This window comes from Curcuma longa, chromosome 7, assembly GCF_044706935.1.
Source record: "Curcuma longa cultivar G26 ecotype Majalengka, Jawa Barat chromosome 7, ITB_CL_G26_1.1, whole genome shotgun sequence".
NCBI classification, from domain to species: domain Eukaryota; kingdom Viridiplantae; phylum Streptophyta; class Magnoliopsida; order Zingiberales; family Zingiberaceae; genus Curcuma; species Curcuma longa.
In genome coordinates, this window is record NC_133867.1 from 4,952,275 (window position 1) to 4,978,314 (window position 26,040).

Here is a 26,040-nt window from a genome sequence, read left to right on the forward strand (position 1 = left end):
TTGAATATCCAACTAATATAACTTTAATGTTATTGTCGACCTCAAAAGTATTGTTATGATAGTTATTTTGTCACAATATCAACCTCACCTACACATCTAAGCACCTATTTTAATCCAACTAAAAACAAAGATCATAATAAAACTTGTAGCCTATGATGCTCAACCTATCCAAAGAGATACTTCCTAGCATGCCTTTACTCAATTAATCCTCTAGTTAACTGCTTCGAGAAATATCATAATGAACAATCACTATAGTTAGAACAACACCTAAAACAATAACAGAACCTATAATATATGAAGTGTGTGAGCTGGTATGAAGCTACAACAAGAAGCTGCTACCCCTACTCTAGTGAGGTATTGTTAAAGAAGATTATTAGGGCTCATTACTCGGATGAGAGGGGGAATGGGGAAGAAGAGGCAAGTCTCTTGCCTCTTTGATTCAGGCTCAACATAGGCAACAGGTAATGATGACTGCATAGTAGGTGCAACAACAGCACTAGTAGACAAGGAGCAACAACAATGGGGATTGCATGGAAGTCATGTGCAACAACATGACTGGAGGCACATGATCTCCAAGCACACATTTCGCTCGCACAAGATGATTAGGTGTGAGAGATCCACTTGCAGCTCCTCTTAGGAGAATAAGAACTTAATCCGCTTGATGAGAGAGGAATTGCGTCGCAACAGGCAGAGCAACTGTGGACAGAGAGGAGATAATGCATGGTAGCTGCGTGTGAAAAGAGGAGGAGAAAAGGCTTTAAACAGTATTGTCGTGTGGGATAGGAGAAAAGGGCTTGCGATTATAGGCTCCAGCAAGGAGGAAGAGGGGGTTGTGGTATCAGTGAAGAGGAATTAGGTGAGAAGGCTTTCAGGTGAGGAAAGAGAGGAGGAAGGGAGGCTTCAACCACTGCTTGATTTAGTACTGACCAAAGGAGGAAGAATTGGCTTGGGATTGGGCGCGCCGAACAGGAGAAAGGGGAAGTTACAGCTTCTCACAGGATTTGGGGGAGGAAATGAGGGGAATTTAATAATATCTAAAACCATAAGCTCAATACTCGGTCAATTCAACCAGTTCAACCCGTTTCACCATTGGTTCAACCATAAATCACTCAATTTAAGTTCGATTTGAGCCTGGTTTGAGCCAAAAGCAAGACTAAAATCACACCACTCCAAACTACAATATTAAATGACCCATAAAACCTCAAAATAAAATCAAAACCAAAATAAAGCTCACTAGATTAGCTATTAAAACATTTGGTTCAACTGCAAAAGTCTATGTTTTAATCCAAATAAATTCTAATAATCTTAATTGTGTATATTTAAAACTTGTTAAATTTTTAGAGTATGGAATATTGTTACTTGTTCTGGTCTATTTTCTAACAATTTAATTAGCTATGCTATCCTACTTTTTACTGTGCTTTCAAAATTGCCTTATTTTCCACTTAAATTGGCAAGATTAGATTATATTTCAATCCATATTTCACGTAAGTCAAGATTCATGTTGCTCAACTGTGGTAGGGAAGGGCAATCAAATTAAAACTGATACTGCCTGATGAATAATGAATTCACAAGATGAAGATCATCTATAGTTTTCAATTTGTTCTCTTTCTTTTTAATTTAACCATATTCCAATCAAGTTTTTTTATTTCCAACAATTATTTATTTGAATATTTTGCCCTTGGAGTACTCATCAAACACCCCAATTGGTATCTTATCATTCTCTCATTCTCCCACTCTTGTAGCCCTGTTCATGTTTCAAAAAATCTCATTTTATGTTATTTAACAAAATTCGACCGGTAAATCTACCTTTAATCTCATTTTAAGTTTAAAACTAAAATTTCCTGCTAAATCCAAAAAAATATCATTAGGTAAATATTAATTACCAATTATTAAATATACAAACAAATTGAATATATAAAAATATACTAAGCAGGCCATGGATTAACTTACGTATGCTCCAACATGAGGGTGAGTGTAAAGGGTAATAATTTAGGTGTTAATATGGATAGGTTTAATCCCACATGATGTAATTAGATGTTAAATGGGAGTCATATATAAACTATGATATATGAATGTAATAGCTCTCTTTCTGCTATTAAATATACAAACAAATTGAATATATAAAAATATACTAAGCAGGCCATGGATTAACTTACGTATGCTCCAACATGAGGGTGAGTGTAAAGGGTAATAATTTAGGTGTTAATATGGATAGGTTTAATCCCACATGATGTAATTAGATGTTAAATGGGAGTCATATATAAACTATGATATATGAATGTAATAGCTCTCTTTCTGATAAAAATAATATTTTTTAATTCCTCTCTATTGTATTAATTAAGTTATAATGCTGACTTCTGAAAACTGGCAGGGAAATACATTATTCTGTGCAAAACCTTGCAAGACCTAACAAATTGTTTTCCGATGCTGTAGATGCTAGGCAGGTGATGAATTCTTTTTGAAATGCTGTTATGATATTCTGTTTGCTTCCAGCTCTTTTATTATCCATGGTTATTAAATGATTAGGGTAAACATTTAGGCAATTATCATTGAATTTGTTAGTGGACAAATTTGACGTTTATTTCATTTCCTTCACTTTATATAATATTAAAATAGTTAGTGCAATTGCCTGGTTTGTTGCCTTCACCCATTTTGTCTTGTTAACTAAATACTAATTAAAATGACATCATATCTTGCAGGAAATTGATCTTCGAATAGGTGCCTCCTTTACTAGGTTTCAGACTATGCTAATAAAAGACTCATTTGTTCTTGATTTCGCTGGTGATGGTAGGAATCTTGTACTAAGCTATGGCCCATGTCAGGTTTTGTACTGCTCTTTTATTTCACTTAAGTTGAAGAACTAAGGATCATAATTTTGTTTCATATTCAAGCCATATATTCTGTAGATTGAAATTTATTATCATCTTCTTCGGTAAATTGCAGTTCCCTACTCTGGGTTTTATTGTGGAAAGATATTGGGAGATACAATCACATGAAGCTGAAGAATTTTGGACAATTAACTGCTCACATACTTCTGATGATGGAACTGCTAACTTCAATTGGATGTAATATTTTTCAATCCCTTCAATATGGGTAATTCTGATCTATATTATGAAACCAATACCTGTCCTCTACAGGCGTGTGCATTTGTTTGACTATACGAGCGCGGCTATAGTTTATGAGATGTGTGTTGAAGAACCAACTGCAACTGTGAGCTTGCAACTGTGTTAGTTCACTCAATGCCTTTGTATTGTGAGGTCTAACCATGTTTCTTAGCCTTCTTTCAGGTCATCAATGTCAAACATCAGGAGAAGCTGAAATATCCTCCATATCCATTAAGTACTGTTGAGCTTCAGAAACGTGCCTCCAGATATTTTAGAATGAGTTCTGAGCATACTATGAAGGTGAGAGATATCTACACCTTCTTTTTGGTTTTAAATTTGTTCTATCAATTGGTAGAGGCTGTGACGTTATTAAGAAGTTGAATGTAGTAGTGCTGATTGGTCTGAGTATTTCTGTCTTCCATTACATGTTAACTGTTTAGGTGAACTACTTTTCCCTTTTACGGCAATCTGCATTTTGATAACTTTCTTGCTTATATATAATTCCAATCAACAATATAAATGTTACTACTTTAATGTACCAATATGGATAAATAGGTGCCATAGTAGGCTCCACTGCATCCAGTTACCTACATGATACTGATTTGAAGTAATGACACATAAGAAGAGACAAACTTGAATACTCACAGGGTATAGGATGGGAAGGGAGAAATAATAATAATGGAGGAAGAGGAGAGAGTAGATGATAACTGGGGCTCCATTTACCTATCATTGCAGTTGTAGATGTTGCATCGTTGCTGCTATGGTGGAGCAGAACCCCTCTCCTGAAGTGTCCATTTGCTTGCATCAGATATCTGCTAGCTTACAGGAAAAGATACAATCTCTGCATTGTATCATTTTGCAACTCATTGTCAACTAATTCCCTCATCAAAGGCAAGCAGGAAAAGATAGCATTGTATCTTCATGCTATCTTATTCTACTTAATTATTGGTACTTTTTTTAAAAAAAAATTGAGCTAACTAAATACAAACTATCAGCAAGAACTGTTTTTTAGTCTTCACATTCTTTTAACTTAATCTATTATAACTATCAGTTTTTATATCCAAACAACTAGTTAGAAACTGGTTGATGTTTTTCCTTGGTTATTTTTGTTAAAGATACAGGGTAAGCCTGTTTCATTTCTTGGTTAATATTTTAAGTATAATCAAAATTGCTGCACTTCTCTTTTATTTGCAGATAGCAGAAGAGCTTTATCAGGCTGGATTCATCAGCTATCCACGCACTGAGACTGATGGGTTCTCTGTTAACACAGACTTGCATGTTAGTGTCTAGTTTTTCTTATGTTGCTGTATAGTACAATTGATCTTGTGCAATGATTCCTTTTAGTTTTTCTCCAGATTTTATTATTTTTTTGTTTTAATAGTTTCCATGGATTATAAGATTATAAATAGCTGCTCCTGCTCACACAATTATACTTTAGTGAGTAAGAGTATCAAACTTTATTGTGAACGAAAATTGTTAGCCAAAGTTGGATTAAGGATGAAACAATGTGATTTAACTGCAAGAAACTTTCCCCTATCCTGTCTGCTATCTGTTTTATTTATGCATCTAGTTGGTGCTGAGTGAGCCATGAGCTCTCTCTTTTCTGACCTCTTTCAAACACATCAAATCTCCCTGTGCTTGCTTTGTTTCATCATTCTTGTTTTGAAGGATTTGATGATTCTGTTTCACCTAACTTGTTATAAATCCTTCGTCTAGACTTGCGACGGTTATGCTATTCCAGATGCTGTTTTTCTTGTAGTTACTAGTTTATGCTCAAGCAACACTTGTTGAAGTTCTTTCTGTGTGTATTTACTTTTTGCTCCTTTTGTTTGCTAGTAATAGTAATCATATTGCAGCACCTATAGTCAAACTGCTATCATAGGCATGTATGGTGACTCCTTTCCCTACTATTCTCTAATGTTCTGTTATTTTCTGGTTATTTTCTGGCCTAGGCCATTGTTGGAGAGCAAGTAGGTCATCCAAATTGGGGTTCATATGCTCAAAGACTTTTGGACTCTGAGGCTAGGCTTTGGAGAAACCCTAGTAGTGGTGGGCATGATGACAAGGCTCATCCTCCTATTCATCCAACAAAATTTTCTGCCGGTGAAACTAGTTGGAGTCAAGATCATAATGTATGCACACTGGTGAAAAAAATTATAATTCAAGCTAAATGTTAAATTTTGAACTAATGATTTTGAAGATTTATGGTTCATCTCAATTGTTATATCCAGAGATTGTATGAGCTTGTTGTCCGTCACTTTCTTGCATGTGTTTCACAACCTGCAGTAGGAGCTGAAACTTCTGTTGAAATTGACATTGCTGGTGAACAGTTTTCTGCTTCAGGACGTGTTATAATTGCTGTAAGTCATCTTTAGTAGTGGTACTTGTAGTTTTGCATTCTTTTCTGTATGGCTATATTTTTCTTGTTGACAGGTCAATATGATTCTGTTCTTTGTCCTATTGTTGCCCTTTTGGGATAACTGCTTGTTTTGATCATGCCTCTTCTGACATATTGACGGTTTAAGTTATTTTATGACAGAGCAGATAGTCTAGATTAATTGGCAATGACTATGTAACTTGACTATTTGAGAAGATTGTAAACTGATATTTTTTGGGAACAAACATCAACTGGCTGAACTTTGAATATACTTGTAAGCTGCCCAAAATGTTGTGCAATCAGTGAGGTGCGATTTTTTTTTTTTTTTTTTTAAATTGGTGCGATAATGTAATGCGAATATAAGAACAAAATTTGTTATTAATGGAAGCTTAATCATATATTCAGATATGCCACTAAAAGGTTTCCTTTAATTAACTAACTTTAATATTATTAGTTCTTGTTTTTGTTGAGGTCAAGTAACTAACTTTAAATAGTAAATGATGAAGTTTGACTTTGATAAGTTCACAACCATCCAAGTTTTCTTCAGTGCAATAATACAGTGAAATTAGTAGTTGATTGTTTTTTGTGCAACAATGGTCTGTGGCTATGAGCTTGGACCACATGGGGTCCACCACAATTAACTTGAGATGTCATTCTTCCCTGGAGGAAGTGTTAAGTTTGATGAGCGTCCACTTATTACGAAGTGCTATTAGGAAAACACCCAGCCTATAGTTTCCATATGTGTGGGATAGTAGACTAGAATCAACTGGGCATGCCCAACAGGTGGACTAATTTACCATAATTGGGTGTTCATTTAATTTCAAAATTAATAAGACTCGGTGAAATCTGCTGACCAAAGGTTTCAAAGACGAGCTGATCTTGCATGGATGAGGGCATGTGGTTCAGGAGCTTCACATGGTTGTCCTTGATAGGCAACAAAGATGAGCTGACATTTGGGAGATGGATGATGGTGTGCTGATGATAGATTTATTGCACGGACATAGATGATAGATGTTGGAGATGATGTGTTCCTGTGGCCACGAAGGAATGAACACTCTTGATACCATGTTGAGATTAGGGGAAATTATTCCTTGTAAGAATCTTAGGTAGCCCCCTTTTACTATATGTATTATTGACGAATAAGGAATATCAAAATAGCCAGCCTTATAGATATTATACACATAACTCTATAACCATCTGAAACCTCTTGGATAATTATGAAAGTGATGGAGATGGTCTTGATTAGACTTGCAAACAAAACTTTCTTATGACTATTTTCTTGTAATTGAACTGATCTTAAGTTGGAAGACAAACTAATTACTCAACAAAGCATAGTTGACTTTTGAAGCATATCTAAGCTTAACAACTAGTTCAGATATAAGTATTAACATGTTATCTTTTAATGCCATCGGTTGTATTTTTTATTCTGTAAAAATTTGAATATTACTGCGTTGTTTCTTATTCTCAGTTCATAGATCCTTCAATGATCATTAATGATTTCCAGTTTTGGTCACTATAAAAGAAAATTGTTTATATATATCTCGCAATCTGAACTTCACTTTTTTAATTGATAGAAAAATTACTTGGATGTTTATCGATTTGAATCTTGGGGAGGGAATATACTTCCTACTTACACAATTGGCCAACAGGTGGGTTTATACATCATTTATGCAAATTTTATAGTATTGTGTATTAGTTGTCTTCGTTCATTTCATTCTTTTATTTGTTTCTTTGTCCAGTTTAAGTTTAATATTGTTGTTCAATCTTACAGTTTCTTTTACTTCTTTCCTGTGGTTGTTTCTTACAATTGTGTTTAATCATCTCCCTACACTCCAGTTGTATGTTATACATTGATTAAATTGTTTCTTTATTGTTGATGTTAAGCAGGAAGTTTATGCATTTCAAGTTGAACGTTAAGAACCATATACAAATCTTTTCTGATTCATATGAAGATTATTTTGTAAACACTATTAAAATTAAATCCTAAGAAGGTGATTCTTAAATTCAAGTTTCGTACTAATTTTTGGATAGATATCTAGAAGGTATTGTTTGATTGGATACTTCGACCCCACCTAGTGGGATAAATCTTGGTTGATGTTGTTGTATTGTTTGATTGGATACTTCTTTTACTTTACTAGAAGCATGTATCATTGCATTTTGTCTCTCTTCATGTGTATAAAATTAGTTCTTAGTTTAGTGCAACTTAACATTCTATTTATGCATAAAATATTGGTCCATATTTTTGTCATGGCCTCATCTGGTGAAATACTGGGAAAAGTCTTTAGTGCCTTGGTGAAAATAATCATCTATTTGTCCTCTTGTGTAAATTACTCATCTTCCACTTCTTCGAACCAATTGTTAGATTTATTTAAGATTTGACTCAACCATGTAGCAACAACAATAATAACCAAGTTTTTACCCACTAAGTGAGGTCGATTATATAGATCCTCCTATGTCATTGGGCTTGATCCCCTATTATATCTTCATCTATATTTAAATGAATTTTATCTTATTTTATCATTGCTGACTAAGTTTTTTTGGTCTTGCTTCTTTTTTATTAATATGTGTATTTGTTATGGTTTCACATCGTTTAATTAGGGCATTTATTGGACACTTAAGTATGTGTCCATACCATTTTAAATGCATCTCTTAAAGTATTTTCTTGATAGGCGCAATCCCAACTACTTTCTCTATGATGTTTTCATTTTTTATCCTATCCATCCTTATATGTCCGTACATCCACTTTAACATTTTCATCTCTACGACTTTCATCTTTTGCTCATGTGCTATGTCAAAGTGTTGATATCCTATTTTCCTAAACTTTTCAACTGATGTTCTGGCTTGGTTTCCAAACTTTTACTCTGGCCTTAATTGTTTATTATATAACTTCACTTAGTATCTTTTCCTTTCTTCATTTTTTGTATGATTAAAGCTTTGATGTATGGAAGTGCTATTTGTTCTCAGTTTGTTCCAACCAGTTTGACCCTTGATTCGGGGGTGACTAGACCACCACCTCTTCTAAGTGAAGCTGATCTACTCAGTTGTATGGACAAGGTAAGTGCTAACTCAGTCCATATTCTGACTTTTGTGTTTTTTGTGGATCTGCATACGTGCTTGCATAAATCCTGTGCTCTTTCTATAGTCACTTATCTCAATCTCATTCAGGCTGGAATTGGCACAGATGCAACAATGCATGAACATATTAAAAAGTTACTTGATCGGCATTATGCAACAAAAGATTCAAATACTCGTTTCTCACCAACAAATCTGGTAATTCCATCTCTTTTTTCCACATGCCTCAAGTAACTACATTCATCCAAAATTGAATACAATTCTTGTGCTATGACTTGCTAGATAAAGATCTTTCACATTTTAAATATTCTATAAAAACCACCTACACATTCAAATTCAATTTTAGAAATTCAGTGGAATTTACCAGTATAGGAGGATAATATTTTCCTATATGCATAATATGTTGAACCAGTATTGGAGGATTTTAGAAATCTACTTGTTGCAATTAATGGTCAACTGTTCATAATTGTCTCAGTCCATCTGTGCATGTCATTGATAGATATGTCATGCTATTACAGTTTCTTTCAACTATATATTGTTTCTCATTCCAGGAAGTTCCATATCCTAGTTCCCATTAACCATTGTCGTTGTCGTCATCATCAAACCTCATGATTGTCCCAACTATTTAGGTTCAGTTAACCACTATACTATATGATCCAGTAATACTAGTTCTTTATTGGCTAACCACTATACTATCTGCATAAATGAATATACAAACGACATACTTCCCTAGGGCATTAATCAAGAGATGCTTAACCACAGTAAAATAACCTTAGATGTGAGTAGAAGCAGATTGACAACATAGAGTCTTCCCCTCTGATCTGATCAGGAGCATGACAATCTCCCAACCTAGGAATCTAGGGACAACACAACTACAAGTAGTGTGTTAGTCCATAATATATGTAACATCCAGCATCAACAAGTAAAAATAAATGAATTGGAATAAATTCTTGCGATGCTATAATAAAAGCTTCAATCACTAAGCTAAAAGCTCCCGGTAATAATCGTACACACAACAATTATTACCTGCACTGGATACCCATATCAACTTCACAACAATGAATAAAAAAAGTCCCCGAGCATAGTATGTATACATGTTGATGCACTCATGTCATGTAATCAGATAGATAAATAATGCATGCTGGCTTGACACTCCAATCCTTGTGTACACCATTTGGCTGACACTAAGTGCGACATACCTATGCATGCTGTAGGTTGATGCCTTAATATGAATGTTGTGTGGCCGATGTTGCTAGGAAAATTTGATCGGCACCATAAAATGGGTACAATGTGGATGGCAGCAATAAGTGATCTGGCCAACCCAATGATTTTATAGAGTACAACCTTCGGTTCAAATTATCCAACATAAGCATAAATGAATATACAAACGACATATGCCCCCAATCCACCCTACCTTAAGGTGATTAGCCGACAAAGAGGATCTCTATATGTACATAATCTGCCCAGACTGTAGCATCCAACAAGTCATCAAACTAGGATTAGGTAACCATCTAAAAGCATAGGAGTCAACTACAAAATAAAGAGGACTTAACACTTCTAAAGAGAGTAATTTTTCCCTCTTTAACAACGCCCCAAAACCAAATTAAAGATACAACAACAACAACAACAACAACAACAACAACTAAGTTTTATCCCACTAGGTGGGGCCGGCTATATGGATCCTTCTACGCTATTGAGCTCTATCCTCTACTATATCATCATTTATTCTTAAATAAATTTTATCTTGTTTTATTGTTGCTAACTAAGTCTTTTTTGATCTTTCTCTTTCTCGTTTGACGTGCATGTTAGCCTTCCATACCCTCCCTAGAGAAATTTTAGACCACAAAGGCTTTATTAGATTTTATGTTTAGCACATCAAAACATGAGCATAATTTTACCTCTTAAATGGGATAGAAGATCCCCATATTTGCAACCCTATGCACCTGGCCCATGGTGAAATTTCAAGCTGTGTCTCTCCTTCAAGAACCGCTGATCACCTCCTACAATTTTCACACCATCAAACTAGGAAAACAAAGAGAAGTTCCTCACACTAACAATGTCTCCACTTCTTCCTTACTCCCTCAGGTTGGCCATAACAACATATGGGTGGAGAGAAGGGGTCCTAGCAAAGAGGGTTCTGAGTATAAGAATAAAACCTAGGGGAGGGATAGATAAAATCTAGGGGAAGGAGAGGTTTATTTTGGGAGAGGGGAAGAGAGGGAGATCCTGTGTGGAGTTGGAGCTTCAACTTGAGAAGAAACTGAAGGGATGAAGCTTCCCCTTGGTCGCAACTCGAATTTTTTTTACAATGCTAATGATTGCTAATTGGAACATTTTACAAAGCCCTAAAATATAGCTAACCAAGAACTCCTCCCAAACCCTTAATTTCCAAGTCTATAGTTGTCAAATTACAACACCTACTCTCTTGCCCACTACGTTCACCCAAGCAACAACTCGAGCTAGTTTAAATTGCTACAATTCACTACCCCAAAATAATTTTTATTCAGGTGGTATGACATATAAATAATTAAATAAATTAATAATTAACTAATTAAAATATTTCTAGAATATAAAAAATTTGTGATGTACTATTTAGATTGTATGTTAATGATATATTAATTTATTTATTATATTAATTCATTTTATTTTATAGTAATTTAATAATTAATATCATATTGGTGTAATGCTTTTCGTAAATAATATTTTTTCTATTGTATTATTTATATAAATAGTATGACAATTAATAATAAGTTAACAATATTATAATTACAAGTAAATACTTATCAGTAAATGATTAATCATAATTGCCAATAATTAAGTAAATAATTATTTATAACTTATATAAAGTTATTTAAATAAAGATATACTAAGTCTAGTAAACAATATAAATATTTAGCTTACTATTTTTTATAGGGGTTTGTAATGATTTGTAAGCTATTGCTCTTAAAATTTTAATACAAATCACTTGTATTGCTGTAAACTTTTATATATAGATAAATAAGTTTGAAACTATACCGATACTGTATGATTTAGTACCGAAATTGTAGTTTTCCAGTTAGAAACTACATTAAGCAATAATCATATTCCACTCTTCCATTTCTTTGTCTAAGCTATTCGTAGTTAGGATTTGTTTTGCATAAGACATCAAATGGTTTTACTTCTATATCTTGTTAAAGACGCCTGATAAAAAAATCATTTTATTTAGTTAATCTGCACCATCTTTAATGTTGGTCATTTTTTGTTTTTTTCTATGCTTTGACTAGTTTGATCATGCTTCTTCCTTATTCAAATAATGCAAACCGTTTCAAAATGAGGTTTATTTATTTACCATATCAAAGAATTCTTAAATTCGATAAATTGTTGCCTGAACACATGATTTGTTAATGACAGGGAGAAGCATTAGTGATGGGCTATGATGAGATGGGGTATGCAAATAATTGTTATCTTATGTTTAGTGACATGCGTTATTTAGCATGAAATCACTGTTTACTTGTATAATGTAGGAATGACAAATACAAAAGCTTATAGGTTTCGTCCTTTTTTTTACCTACAACTCATATTCAAGATAGGTGTTGATTTATCTTGTTTTGTTTTGGATCAGACTATCAGTGCTTCACATTTGAAGTCCATGGTTTTTTTATATCACGAATGGATAATTAGTGAACAAGGTCATTCTTGAAACCTTATATATTTTTCTAGGATAAGTAAATGTGTATATTAGTCTCAAAAATATTTACAAGTCTGTCCTTGGACAATGTATCACATTTGACAAGGTGTCAGATCTAAGTAGATGTCCAAGGTCCTATACAAATATACCAGTGTCAGATACTCTCTATACAAATGTACCTGTATCCTCCTATAGATACTCTTTACATTCATACTCCCGCTCAAAAAGACCAATTCCTGGCCATCTATGTGTAGTGAACCATGCACGACATGACTTGGTGTTAGGCCTTTATCAAAAGTCAGGTGCCACGGAATTCCCTCTTGAAGATTTGGAACATCCTCACGTGCGTGGTCATCTCCTACCTCATGTCTAACCAGTCTTTGATTCTCCTCCAAAGTGCCTTAGTGATGGCGCACTAGAAGAAGATATGGCCTTTGATCCTCTGCCACTATGCAAAAGGTACGAGTCTTGTCCAAAACATGCGGTAGCCGGTCACGTGTAGACAACCTCTCATGTGCTAGTAACCATACTGTGAATGCATGACTCAGCTGCACTTATGACTTTCAGACAGTGTTGGTCCATGGCTGTTTGCTCCCTGGTCTCCTAAAGTGGCCATGTACCTTATTTACTCCTTTCCCCTCCTGTATAAACCATCCTGTCAATTTAGCTGATGTTGTTGTGGCTGACCCCTCTGATCTTAATAACTCTTCCCTGATTTGCAATAATTTCATTATGAGCGAGGAATCCTCATGCTTCACCTGCCATGTCCATAAATCTGCTTTGCTCAAGTAGGTGTGATGTATCCATCTGATCCATAAGGAGTGCTTGTCTTGTGCCATAACACTTTTGCTAGCAAGGCTTTGTTCTAGGCTTTCATATCTCGTAGCCCATATCCTCCCTCATCTCTTGGTCTGCAAATATTTGCCCATGAGATTGGAGGGTGCTTGGAGGTCTAGACAAAGGCTTTGCATAATGCATAAATCTTGTCAATGATCCCTGATGGTAGCAGCAAAATGGACATCCAGATGCACTCCGCTCCCTGATGTTAAAGAATTTGAACAATTTCTGGTATGTTGTTGCTCATTGAGGAGAGTTACGATACAAGCTGCATGATCATATAAGCAATTAGGCGGTAAGAACTCTACGTAGATCTGAAACTGCATTTGTAGTCAATCTTTATTCACCATGGCCCTGTGAAGTTTGCAACAAATTGATCCATTTGTCCAAGTGTATCCGCAATCTTATATTGATAATAGATGATGTGATTGGGTCCTTTTTTCTTCCAATTCATTTGATCAATTAAATCTGGTGTTATTAAAAGGGTATTCTGACCTGTACTAGGGGCCCAATTGTAAATACAATATATTACAAGGTTCAGTGATGAATAACATAGGTAAAGGGGACTGCCTAGTGGGTAATTAACCATGATAGCTTTCCATTTCTAGCTGTGTAAACTAGTTTTAGTTTTTAATTGACAGTCCTAATTACTTGCTTATGTTCATGCCATTCAGATATGAACTTTGGAAACCCTATCTCAGAGCCATGATGGAATGTGATATGAAAGCAGTAAGCATAGGTACAAAGAGGAAATCTGAGGTTTTAGAGAGCTGCTTACAACAGATGAAAGCTTGCTTTATAGATGTGCGTCTGGCTACTTGTCACATCTTATCTTAATGCTTTCTAATTACATTATTCTACAGTAGGATATACCATTGTATTCAAAAGATCATTGAACTTGTGTTAAAATATTTCACCATGTTTATTTGTATACTGCTATTCTTCTAGTCAACTTTCTAAAAAAATCTCAATAAGTTGCTATTGTGGGCGACATTTTCCCTAAATATTTTGTTTTTGTGTTTGCTTTTCTGAAAAAGCATACCATATTCGATTGAACTATTTAGAAGATTTTATACAGATAGATCATAAATGTCTTTTCTTCCATTAGTTAGAATATCTTTTAAAGAACCTTAACATACCTAAATTGTAGAACATAATTCATTATTGGAATCAAAATGGTTGCATTGGTATTTAATATTCATATATGATATCAACGAACCATGCAAAACAGATTAAGCTAATGGGATGTTTCATAATCCAAGACTCTTAAGGTAGTTATGACTCAGAAGATGGTTAAGAATCACATTTGAGAAACAAGAGACCATACAAGAACGGTTTTAGTTGATGGAAGGTTCCTAACAATATTAACTGAACTTTCCAACTATTCATATTGACCTCATAGGAATGTAGGACAGCCTCAATTGAAGCATTAATTAATGACATACTTGAGGATCTCAGTGCTCTGTTTACTTGGAGAGAAGGAAATAGGAGTGAAAGAAAGTAGTTTAAATGAGTAAAACTAAAAGAATTAAATTATATTTTCTTATTTTTGTTCTATGCCATTCATTTTGTTTGGTTGACATGGAATGGAAGGAATTTGTATCACTTTTTAATCTTGTTTATAGAGGCTTAAAATTTATTTTCCTTTACATCTATCTTGTTTGGACTGAAATAAAATAAAAAATTGGATGAATTTAAATTCCATTGTACTCCATTTTGACCTTTCTTTCCCCTCCTAGTTCTGCCCAAGTAGCATGTCAATTTTTCTGTTTTTTTCTGAAGTAACATCAGTTTTTTTTGTGTCTCAGCTTATATAAAACTATAAATAGTGGTCCTTGTATTATGCAATTAAAAAATTTTCACTACATTTCATCCACTCCTCTTTACCCCCAACGATTTAAGTGTTAAGTTAATTCTGTTGAGTTTTAGGTCTAAATTTGTCCAATTCTATTAACTTAGGACCAACCACTTTAGACTGCATGGTATATAGGTTGAGTTTAGACTTGCTGAGCATCCAATAGCAAAGTCTAATTGAGGATGTAAAACAACCATTTGATCAAAATCCATATATCCTTAGCCAGCCATGAATTCGGGTGATGATTTGGATTTTACACTTTGATGACGATCTCATTGAATTTAAGCCTTGTGTAACTATGAGCACCTCCAACTGAATCCCACTTTGGAAGTGAGGTTAATTTGCTTATTGGATTACTAGTGTTAATTTGAACTAAGTATTTTGCCCTGTGTGGTTTCGAGGTTTAACCTATTGTTTCTGATTTGGTACTGGGTTGGGTCATGCCACCTAGTATGATAAAAGAAATGCTATCATACTTGTCAAGCATAAATCTATAAATTCGGTAGTTGCTTAACAACTTAAGTTTGTGGTTAAGATATTAACCATTCAAATTGATGCCATTTAACTGAATCACAATTTATTAATTAGAATTTAGCCCATCATCTATTATTTTTTCTGCAACTACTTTTCTAATCTTCCATCTTGGGTTTTTTTTTTTTTAAATTTTACCATTGTCCTGTGGATCATTTGTTTTCACTTCTATAACAGTATGTGCATGACTCTACATTAGTTTTACTTGATCTTGAGATGCCGATGTTATATTATCAATCTCCATATTGAGTTTTCCCCTGACCCATTAAGCTTCAACTATGAAATTCAGATGTATCACAAAAACCTTCATCCTACTTCAAACCTTGCAGTGTCTTAAAAATGTATGATTTGGTAAATGCTTGTCTTCCTACCCTCTCATGATTTTTTCTTCTTCTACACTGGCTACAATTTAAATAATTGGAAATAATTTGCATGTGTTGCTTATGGCCTTCCTGTGTGTTCATAAGTATATGTTTTTCCCTTATTGATTGAGTTGAGTTCTTTTTATACTTTGTAATGCTTCTTCATTAAGCTCTCTATAGGCAAGGCACAACAAAGTTAAACTTCTAGAAGCTATGGATGTGTTTTTTGAAAGGTAATCATAATATTATATATTCTTCTTTGTTCCTGCTTTCTTGAATCTAGGATTCTTATAATGTATTTTTCTAATCTAATAGATCTTCTGGGGATGGACATAATGTTGGAGAGGTTGTAAGGCCATGTAGTTTGTGTAATGAATCCAATATGGTGCTAAAGAGAAAACCTGTAATTGTTGTCTTCTATTTCATTTTTATGAATTTCCTCCTAATTTGTATTTTATTTCTCTTGCAATATTAACATTAGTTTTTTGCTTTCTCCAGAATGGTAATTTTATGGTGGGATGTTTGCGGTTCCCTCTTGTAAGTTGATACTGTGAGACAATTTATGTTCTAATAATTTATTATATTATAACAGAAACTTCTTCCCTTATTCTTCTGCTCCACACAATTGTTGCACTTGCTCACTTGCCATTGTGCCAAGAAAAAATTTGTTGGGCATGCTGTACATTTAATCAAAATCAGCAGAATCTTTGATTTTGTTATAAATATCATATGCTTTTGTCCTAAAACTTAATTTGACATAACTAGCAATGCAAAAGTTATAAATTAGCAGGAACCTTTTTGTACTGTTTATGGGGTAGATGAACAATGAATGTTTGAATGCCTGATATCTGATAGATGGTTTTTGATGTGGTTCATAATTTTGTAAAGTACTGTCTGTAGATCTGATGAATGCAGGTATGCTTACTACCTAGTTTTGGACAGTCTAAGACCATATTTTTCAGTAACTTGATGTTCCCAGTGACATTGTTGTCTGGTTCAGAGCCTGATAGTTAGAATTTCTACCTTTTAGCATTGTTCATTGACTAAAGCCTTTAGATCTAATCGCCCAGCATTTATTTGCAATATAACTCCATCAGAAATCCTGATACAAACACTGACCAAGATAAATCTGAGAAACAAATCAAATCTTAAATCTCCAAAATGATCTGATGTGGACCAATTTGTAAATATACATTATATTCATGTAAGGGTGCATATGTAAAATATTGATTAATATTGCTAATGCATATATAGGTCGAGAAGGTGCTATCTAGAGTATCATGCGGAATAATTTCCCTGTTCGCAATATATCAGAGCTTGAAGAACTTCCTGATCGTCATTCATCATTCGCTTCTCTTTCAAGATCATCATGTGGTTCCCCTTGTCACTAGTTGTGAGCTCCTCTCCTCTAGATCTTCTAATGTTACAAGAAGCTCCTCGTCTTTAGATGTGAAGCTGTCATCCTCTTTGACCTCTGTCTTTACCCTTCTAGTGCCGCCTCAAGGACGAGCAAAACATCATCCCCTCCTTAGGCTACTCTTCATTTATATTTGCACCTTGCCTTGCTCCGACAATAAGCAACATCGCCTCAATTCCTCTTCATAGCTCATGAGATCCACAACTGAGTTGTACTTTAGATCCAACAACTCTCTTTCCACTCAATTGCTTGTTGCTCAAATCACAACTGCAAGTCTTCCTGCTGTCCTTCTCTAGTGATAGGAGAGTTTACTTCCTTGGTTGCGAAAGTCTTTGCTCTATCCTATCTCTCCTCATCAAGATCGAAAAAATGTGAAAGTGTTTTTGCGGCCAATCAGTGACTGGAATAGGAGTACCAATCAAGCTGGTAAAGCTATAGATCTAATGCCTCTCTTTGAGCAGCAACCTTCCACTTTGAAATGTGAAATGACAATGACCCCCCAACACCAAATTCTGGTGGAGAGTTTTGCTTGGCCCAAATCTGCTAGGCGCTTGGCTCTGTCCTGCTGAACACACTGTAAGTTCCTTCGCCTGAGGTCCATCATGATTGGTTTCTTGTTCAGCTTAGCAGTTCCAACTGGACACTTCCCCAACCCAATTCTATGAATGGTCAAGAGTAGGCCCAAATTCATGAGCAGTTCACCTTTTTTTTTTTTTTGGAATGTCAAGTTAGGTCCCCCTAGTAGGATAAGGCTTGATTGTTATTGTCGTTGTCAAGCAAAGTCACTGTCGTAAATTTGATTAAGATCATACGACCCTATGATCCAATCCCATACTTGCTTACCATCATTCCTAAGATCACAGTCCCAACAACTTTGACTAGGCAACCTTGTCTCAAACTCAGGGGATAATGGATTACGCATGAACCAAATATAAACTACATAATATTTGCTATTTCAATTGGACAAGGATACTTCTGCCTAAGAGACACATTAGTTTAGCCCTACAGAGATCTTGATAAGCTTATAACCCAGCCAATTGCTCCTCATGTAAGGACATAGCTTGCATCATTAAAACTAATTATCCCTCATCAGATGGCCTTTCTTGAAACTGAAACTTGATAATGCTTTAATTTTATATATTTTACACTGCACTTGACACTATGAAAGTTGTTTCATGAGCCCCTTGTTTTTAAGGTATTTCAAGTGCTCTAGGGCCATAGACAAGATATGGTGTTGGAGCGTTGCTTCATTGATTGCTCTTCATGCCAATGTTTTTGCAATATTCTGTGGTGTCATATTAATTATCTCAATATATTTCAGTGCAGAAATGTTGTATGGCTTCCAGGATCAATATCGGAGGCATCTGTCACTGACCAGATTTGTCCCAGTTGTACCCCAGGTGTGTTTGGCATCTCCAGTTATTTCTAAACTGCAATGCCTATGCTAGGTTATTCATTTTCGTAGTTTGTTGTGTATGTGTTGGTAAATTAGTTCTGCATACAGGACCTGTTCACAAAGTTCTGTTTAAGTTCCGAAGATTGGAGATTCCTCCAAATTATGATGCTGATCATTTGGGTAAGTTTTATCGTCTATCAGCAATGAAGTTCATTCAAAGGTATAATTTTTTTATTTCCTATGGTAGCTAAGAAATGCGTCAATCTTAAAGGTGCTAAATTATCTGCATCTGCATAACAAACTATAGCCATTTTTCCTCACTCTCTGTTCAACCTTCATATGATCACTTTTAATCATCTCTATGCTGTACATTTTGGATTCTCACCCCAGCTAAACTGATGTCATGAAAGTAGCTCCTTTTTGACCTTAATGAGCCGGATTTGAATTATAGATATAACTTCTTTGTTTGGAGCTTTAGTATTTTTGAGTTATCTGCTATTTTTGGACCCCATTGATTTGTTGGAAACCCCATACCATTGGATTTGAACAAATTTTTGTGGTAATTAATTTGGATTTGAACAAGAGAAAAAATTCAGAGAGGATATTTAGGTCAAAATATTCAGCATATTCTATTCCAGGCTTCATATTCGAAATAACAAAATGCAGAAAACTGAGTTTAACAATCTAAACAGAACATAGTTGTTACTTTTCAAACTCAATCTTTGTTTAGCATCTTGTAGACAAGTTGAAATTTATGATAAATGGGCTGAGATTTGCAATTAGGTCACTAGGGCTATCTTTTAAAAAATAAAAATGGTACTAACTAAAAAATTGGGAATGAAAAAGTAAGAGGAACTCCGCCCACGACGAATTAAACCTGTCATAGTTGGTCCCAAGTCCGGATAAAGGAGGAGGATTGTGTTAGGTTGCCAATTAGCGTCAAACTGAGGCAAATGTTCAATGAATAGATCCATTAAACTATTGTATTAATGCTAGGTTAGTCCTCGAAAGGAACGTGTTTTAGGGTCGGATTGTAACGTCTTGGCAAGAACTGTTACATCTCCAGAACTCGGGTGTAGTGATAAATATGAGAGAGTTCACGTTGTAGGGTTTGACTGTAACATATCATAAAGACCGCTACATCTTCATAAGAATTTGGTATAGTGCTAAATAGGTAAAAGTTTTCTTACTATAGGTTGAATAAGAACAAATATTATAGTAAAACTAATAGTCTAAGATTTGGAACATGGAACATAGGAACCTTTACTGGTAAAGTAATTAAGGTAGTAGATATGATAATTGGGAGAAGAATTAGTATTTTGTGTGTACAAAAGACAAAATAGGTAAGCAAGAAGACAAAGATGATAGAGAATTCGGATTTTAAGTTATGGTACACATGAAAGAGTAAAACAAAAAATGGAGTAGGTATTGTTATAAATAGTTCATTAAAGGATGAAGTTGTAGGAGTAGTTAGAAATGTGATAGAATTATAGCTCTCAAGATAGTAGTGGAGAAGCAAATTATGAACGTAATTAGCATATATGCACCTCAAACAGGATTAGATGAAGATACCAAATTAAAGTTTTGGGACGACCTAAATGAAGTATTACAAAATATTTCGTCAAATAAAATGATTTTAATAGGAGACTATCTAAATAAACATGTCGGAGTGAAATTTTCACAGGAAGCACTAGAATTGAATGGCTTTAGTCTTAGTAAAATAAAGACAAAATATATGAAATTTATGTTTAGCAATATTAAACATAATGAGACAATTGTTAAGATAGGAGATAACGAGTTGTCTGGAATTGAGTAAAGTATTTAAGATCATTTTTGTAAGACGATGGAGGGATTGAGAGAGATGTCTTATATAGAATACAAACAGGATGATTGAAATAGAGAAGAGTGTCCGGTATTTTATGTGATACCATTAAAATTTAAAAGGAAGTTCTACAAAACGGCAATTAGATTTACTATGTTATATGACACTGAATATTGGACTATGACTCAAGTACATGAGTAGAAAATGAAAGTTGCAGAGATGAGGATGTTAAAATAGATGCATGGACATACGAGGATGGGCAAAATAAGAAATAAGAGCATTAAAGAGAAAGTCGGAGTTGCATTTATTAAGGGAAAACTCCAAGAAACACGTTTAGATGGTACGGACATGTACTTAGATGATCAATAAATGTTCCTGTTAGATGATGTGAAACTATGACAAATATGCACATCAAACGAGGAAGATCAAAAAAGATTTAATTAGCAATAATAAAATAAGATAAAATTTATTAAAGTATAGATAATGATATAGTAGGGGAAAGAGTCCAATGACATAGAAAGATCCATATAGTCAATCCCACCTAATGGGATAAGTCTTGGTTGTTATTGTTGTTGTTGTTGAAAAAGGTAAGGGGTATGATTCACATCTAGGAAATAACATGGATACACTTTTTTCAGTAGTATCTTTTTCTTGATATTTGTCAGCCATGCAATCTTGTTCAAATTTAACATATTTCTAGTGTGCATCTTGTCAAAGTTGATCAGAAATGTGAATATGATGATATGAAGCGTACATTAAACTCTCTTAATTTTAACTTTTTTTATTAACTTAGCTTGGATCATTTATTTCAGGTTGTATTGGCGGCTGTGATGTGATACTAAGAGAATTAATTGAGATTTGTGGAACTGGGTCTCGTCATCCTACTAGCATGGCAGGTTCGTGCCAGAATCTATGGTATTTGAATTGCTTTTTTCTTTAAAGCAGACATATTGAATTTTTTTGGGTTTATGTATGCAACATAACTTTGAATTGTTTATCTCTTCCGGATTGATGTATGATGTGTTATGTCTCCAGATATTCTTGCTGGGGCCTCAATTAAAATCTATCTCATTCAAACACTGTTGTGGCCTTGTGGGGACTAAATTTAAGAGCCCACTTTGTCATTTCTAATAAGAAACACTAAAAATAATTGAATAAAGAAGAAAATAAATCCATGATATTTTTTCAATAGTTGTGATGTCCTATCTGTTATAATGTTTTGAATAACATAAATGTTTTTAAAAGCTGTGATGTCCCATCTGTTATACCTTCGGCAATTTATGCATTTGGATTGTGGAAATTATTAGCTTCATTTCTGCATAGTGTGCACATTATCAAAAATTTCCACATGTAGAATTTTGGTGTACAAATTTACTAAATAATTATCATCTATAATTTTGTCTGATTTCAAATTTTCTAGATCTTAATTCTCCTCAAAATTCATCTCAAAGTCCAAAGGTAGCCCTTTCAAACAGGAGAGTTGGAGAATTGAAATATGATAAAATTATAGATGAAAGAATGAGACACTTAGCAATTTTTAGGCGTAAATTATATCTACATTGTGTGTTTATGAGTTCTCTTATTCATTTAATTGACTCGGTCTATATTATAGATCCACTTCATAGGGAACGAGGACAAATTTACTTTGTTGGCACCGAAGTACCTTTGATAGCTTTTCCTTTTATTGTTTAGCTATTACAATATATTATAATTACCGATATAGATCTTGCCCAACATGGAATGATCAATTGTGGAGCTATTCCACTTATCTTGCTTTGTCCCGTACTTTGAATTCTAATTCCATATTTGACTAAGTTATACATATTTGTTTTGTATACTTCTAGAACATCATTCTTCCACCTGTCGTGCACATGCACCCACTTCTACCCTTGGAGTATTTAGTATCTCATATCCAATTTCATCATTGTACCCTTACAAAACCACTGGATATCCATTGTAAAATAATCCATAGTTCGCAATATACTTGAGATACCTTAGTACCATAATTAGTGAGTCTAGTGATCACTACGGATTTAAGTGCAGTTTATCATATACATGATATTACTTATGATTCTAGCATATTCAATTGAGAGATAGGTTCATTGTTATTCTTCCCAAGTTATAAAGGTTTATTGGATTTTTAATGTTAGGGTCGTTGTATGCTATATACCTTGTTAATATTGTTGCAATATAGTGAGATTGTGTTAAGATAATCCCTTTAGTTGTCTTAAAGATTTTAATTCTTGGATAATATCCATTGATTCCATTGAGTGCGAAATGTCGTCTTAAAATTGTTGGCGATTGAGTGTCTTGTAATGGTTCAGATCTACGATGCACTTTGTCGGTCGGCGACAACTATTCAACTTTGAAATTGAGTTATGCCTATCGACAATTGGTTGATCTAAAGGGTTGAGGGAAAACTCGTCTAAGATGAGAGGAAGATCTCATAGAGATCTCACTAGCATTGTGACTTCAAGGATCTTACTCGTCACTAAGATGAGGAGATGATAAATAAAGATCTCGTGTCATAATCCATGAGGGATTGAGTCTCATCACAGTTAAAATTTCCTTCAGTAGTATAATTCTTGTTCTTCGTGATTTTTCATTCTGATTTTTTTCTTCTTTTTTCCTTATACATAATATCAGTTGAATTATTTTGTATGCTTTATTGCTACATGTATTGGTTATCTTTAATGAGGTATGATATTATTCTACAACATTAGTATTTTCATGCATGTTGTTTGTAGATTATATTGTTTTGATTGATGAAGCACATGAAGGAGTAAATGTTAAGCTCAAATCTTAATAGGAAATACTAGAAGTATAAGGTTTTAGGTTTAGTAGAGTAAAGATAAAATATATGAAATTTAAGTTTACTAGTAGCAAACATAGCAAGATAATTATTAAGATAAGAGATGATAAGTTACAAGAGTTTTGAGTATCTAGGTTGTTTTTGCAAAAAGATGAAGGGGATGATAGAGATGTTTTACATAGGATACAAATATAATAGTTGAAATGGAGGAGAGTGTCAGGTGTTCTTTGTAATCGTAAAGTACCCATAAAGCTTAAAGAAAAGTTTTACAAAATGACGATTAGATTTGCTATGTTATATGGAGTTGAATGTTAGGCTATGAATTGAACACGAGCAAAATATGAAAGTTACAGAGATGAGGATGTTAAAGTGAATATGTACATATATGAGGATGGACATGAGAAGAAACGAGAATGTTAGAGAAAAAGTTGAGATTGCACTAATTGAGGGAAAACTCCAAGAAATATGTTTAAAATAGTATGGATATATACTTAGGTAACCAATAAATGTCCCAATTAGACGATATGTGAAAGCATGATAAATACACACATTAATTGATAAAGAAGAAGACTAAAGAAGACTTGGTTAACAACGATAAAATATGATAAAATTTATTTGAATATAGACAAGGATATAATAAGGGATCGAGCTCAAAGGTATAGGAGAATCCATATAGGTGATCCCACTTAGTGGGATAAAGACTTGCTTGTGGTTGTTGTTTGTTGAATCTTGAAATTTTTGGTAAAAGAAACGTAGGCAAATGATTTGGTTGGCAAAATGTGATTTACTTTTGTCATTTGGATCTTAATTTCATTCCATAATAAAATTCTGCATAGCAGTGTTATGATCTTATTTGGATCTTATTTGAATCTTAATTTCATTCCATAATTACAAAACGTGGGCAAAATGTGATCCAAATAAGATCCAAATGTGATTTACAATCTTGGCATAGGACGATTAGAAAGTACAGTTGACATGATCTTATTTGGATTTCATTCCATAATAATATTCTTACACTTGAACCACCAATACCAAGATTGTATAATAATTCTTGCTTGGTAATACTGAAGTCTTAGAGATTTACAGACTAGTGTTGCAGTGTTATCAAAATAGTTCAATGTAAATTTAAATAGATATCCTGCGCTTGTTTCACAATATCATTGCTTATTATTTACATAAGACTCCTTTTCAACGCATGGTAGTCTATTTAACTTGAGCATGATTTCCTAGCTTAAAAAAAAATAACTTGAAGAACCAGTGTTTGATAACCTATTTAGTAATTTGAGACGTCTAGTATTTGAGTTTAATTTTTTTTTTTTGGGTGAATTTGATTAGAACCAGACTTTGATTTTGGTTTTCCTGTTTCTAACAGCAAGAGGTCAGCAAGACTCACATCCTCCGTATACTTCACATCGAAGCAATACAACGCAGGACTTCTGCAGGCATTGTCAACAATCAGGGCATTCTATAAATGATTGCCCCTCTCAAGTTTCCCGCCAACATTCTGCTCGATCTACCCGATCCCAGAATACAAGAACTGCTTCAGGTGATTAACTGTCATTGAGTTTGCATCAACATTGGCAAAAGGTTTTAGTTCAAAATAATGTTTAGCAACTCAAATACCCAATCATCTGACAGTACCTTGACAAATTTGAATGCGTAGATTTACTTTGGCCTTTTTTTCATTTCTTATTATTGGATTTCCATTGCACTTAAATAAACTGAATCTAATCATTGCACAGCTCCCTAGCTTTTAGGTTCCTTGTAATACACCACAAGTAACAAAGTAGCCAAAAACAAAAAACATGGAATCATAAATTCAAACAGACTTGATTGTGGCCAAATAGTTGACAGGAAATCAGCTTCTCTTTGTGATGCTTAGAGTTTATTCAGATACCAAATTTTTATTATTTTATTCTTGCTTAGTAACATTTATGACGGAATGTATTATCCAGGTCAAGTTACCTGTGACTCTTGTGGAGCAGCATGTGCATTGCGAACTGCTAATACAGAAAGCAATCGGGGAAGACAGTTCTATACATGCCAATCACAAGAATGCAACTTTTTTGTGTATGTATATCTATCTCCTTTTATTGTTGTTTGTTCCCATGTCTAATAATTTCCCTTCGTATCCAGATGAGTAATTTTTGTATCAATCAAATGTTCTTTGTTGTGCAGACAAAATGAACCAACCTCACTAAGAAGAAAACTCTTAGATGGAGAAAACAAAGTGAAAATTTTTTATCAAAAGATCTAAATCATATGGACTCTGGCCTACCTTTTATAATCTCCATTCTAATGAAAACTAGGAAGCAAATAACCAAATCAAAGAATATGCTACATTATAATTGGGAACACATTATCCCTTTAATTAATTACCAAGGGCAAACATGGCATTCTCAAATGACCAAATCATACAACAATTTACCAAACACTATAAATGAAAGCTAAAATTCAATTAGATGCAAGTCGTTCTGTAAATTGTTCCCCTTTCTGTATTTTTCACCCCACCACAAACAACTCGACTATGTCAAGTGGGGATATAAGATTGTCCAAATAAAGTATGACCATGCCATACATAAGTGTTAGGGCTTAGGGTTGTAGGTTTTAGGATTTAGAGTTTTAGATTTGGGGTTTATGGGTTGGAATTTGGTTTTTTGGGTTTAGGATCTAGGGTTTGAGGATTTGAGGTTTTAATGTTTTTAAGTTTCAAGGTTTAGGTTTTGGGGTTTAAGTAATTGATATTTGAAAAAACAATGATGAAAAGAAATTTTTCAGAATTTAATCT

The 26,040-nt window shown here is 34.0% G+C and overlaps 1 protein-coding gene across 1 annotated transcript in view; it reads left to right on the forward strand.

The window, feature by feature from the left end:
• LOC141832494 (DNA topoisomerase 3-alpha) overlaps nucleotides 1-26,040 on the forward strand; it is a 31,852-nt gene that overhangs the window by 5,484 nt on the left and 328 nt on the right. The window contains exons 4-24 of the mRNA XM_074719997.1: nucleotides 2,372-2,444; nucleotides 2,700-2,822; nucleotides 2,944-3,065; nucleotides 3,138-3,210; nucleotides 3,288-3,404; nucleotides 4,299-4,382; nucleotides 5,057-5,236; nucleotides 5,336-5,464; nucleotides 7,056-7,130; nucleotides 8,446-8,535; nucleotides 8,647-8,751; nucleotides 11,944-11,978; nucleotides 13,732-13,861; nucleotides 15,986-16,038; nucleotides 16,121-16,208; nucleotides 16,304-16,342; nucleotides 18,544-18,622; nucleotides 18,727-18,798; nucleotides 21,253-21,336; nucleotides 24,625-24,798; nucleotides 25,208-25,322. Coding sequence (XP_074576098.1) covers nucleotides 2,372-2,444; nucleotides 2,700-2,822; nucleotides 2,944-3,065; nucleotides 3,138-3,210; nucleotides 3,288-3,404; nucleotides 4,299-4,382; nucleotides 5,057-5,236; nucleotides 5,336-5,464; nucleotides 7,056-7,130; nucleotides 8,446-8,535; nucleotides 8,647-8,751; nucleotides 11,944-11,978; nucleotides 13,732-13,861; nucleotides 15,986-16,038; nucleotides 16,121-16,208; nucleotides 16,304-16,342; nucleotides 18,544-18,622; nucleotides 18,727-18,798; nucleotides 21,253-21,336; nucleotides 24,625-24,798; nucleotides 25,208-25,322 — 2,040 coding nt within the window. The remainder of the gene's footprint in view (nucleotides 1-2,371; nucleotides 2,445-2,699; nucleotides 2,823-2,943; nucleotides 3,066-3,137; nucleotides 3,211-3,287; nucleotides 3,405-4,298; nucleotides 4,383-5,056; nucleotides 5,237-5,335; nucleotides 5,465-7,055; nucleotides 7,131-8,445; nucleotides 8,536-8,646; nucleotides 8,752-11,943; nucleotides 11,979-13,731; nucleotides 13,862-15,985; nucleotides 16,039-16,120; nucleotides 16,209-16,303; nucleotides 16,343-18,543; nucleotides 18,623-18,726; nucleotides 18,799-21,252; nucleotides 21,337-24,624; nucleotides 24,799-25,207; nucleotides 25,323-26,040) is intronic.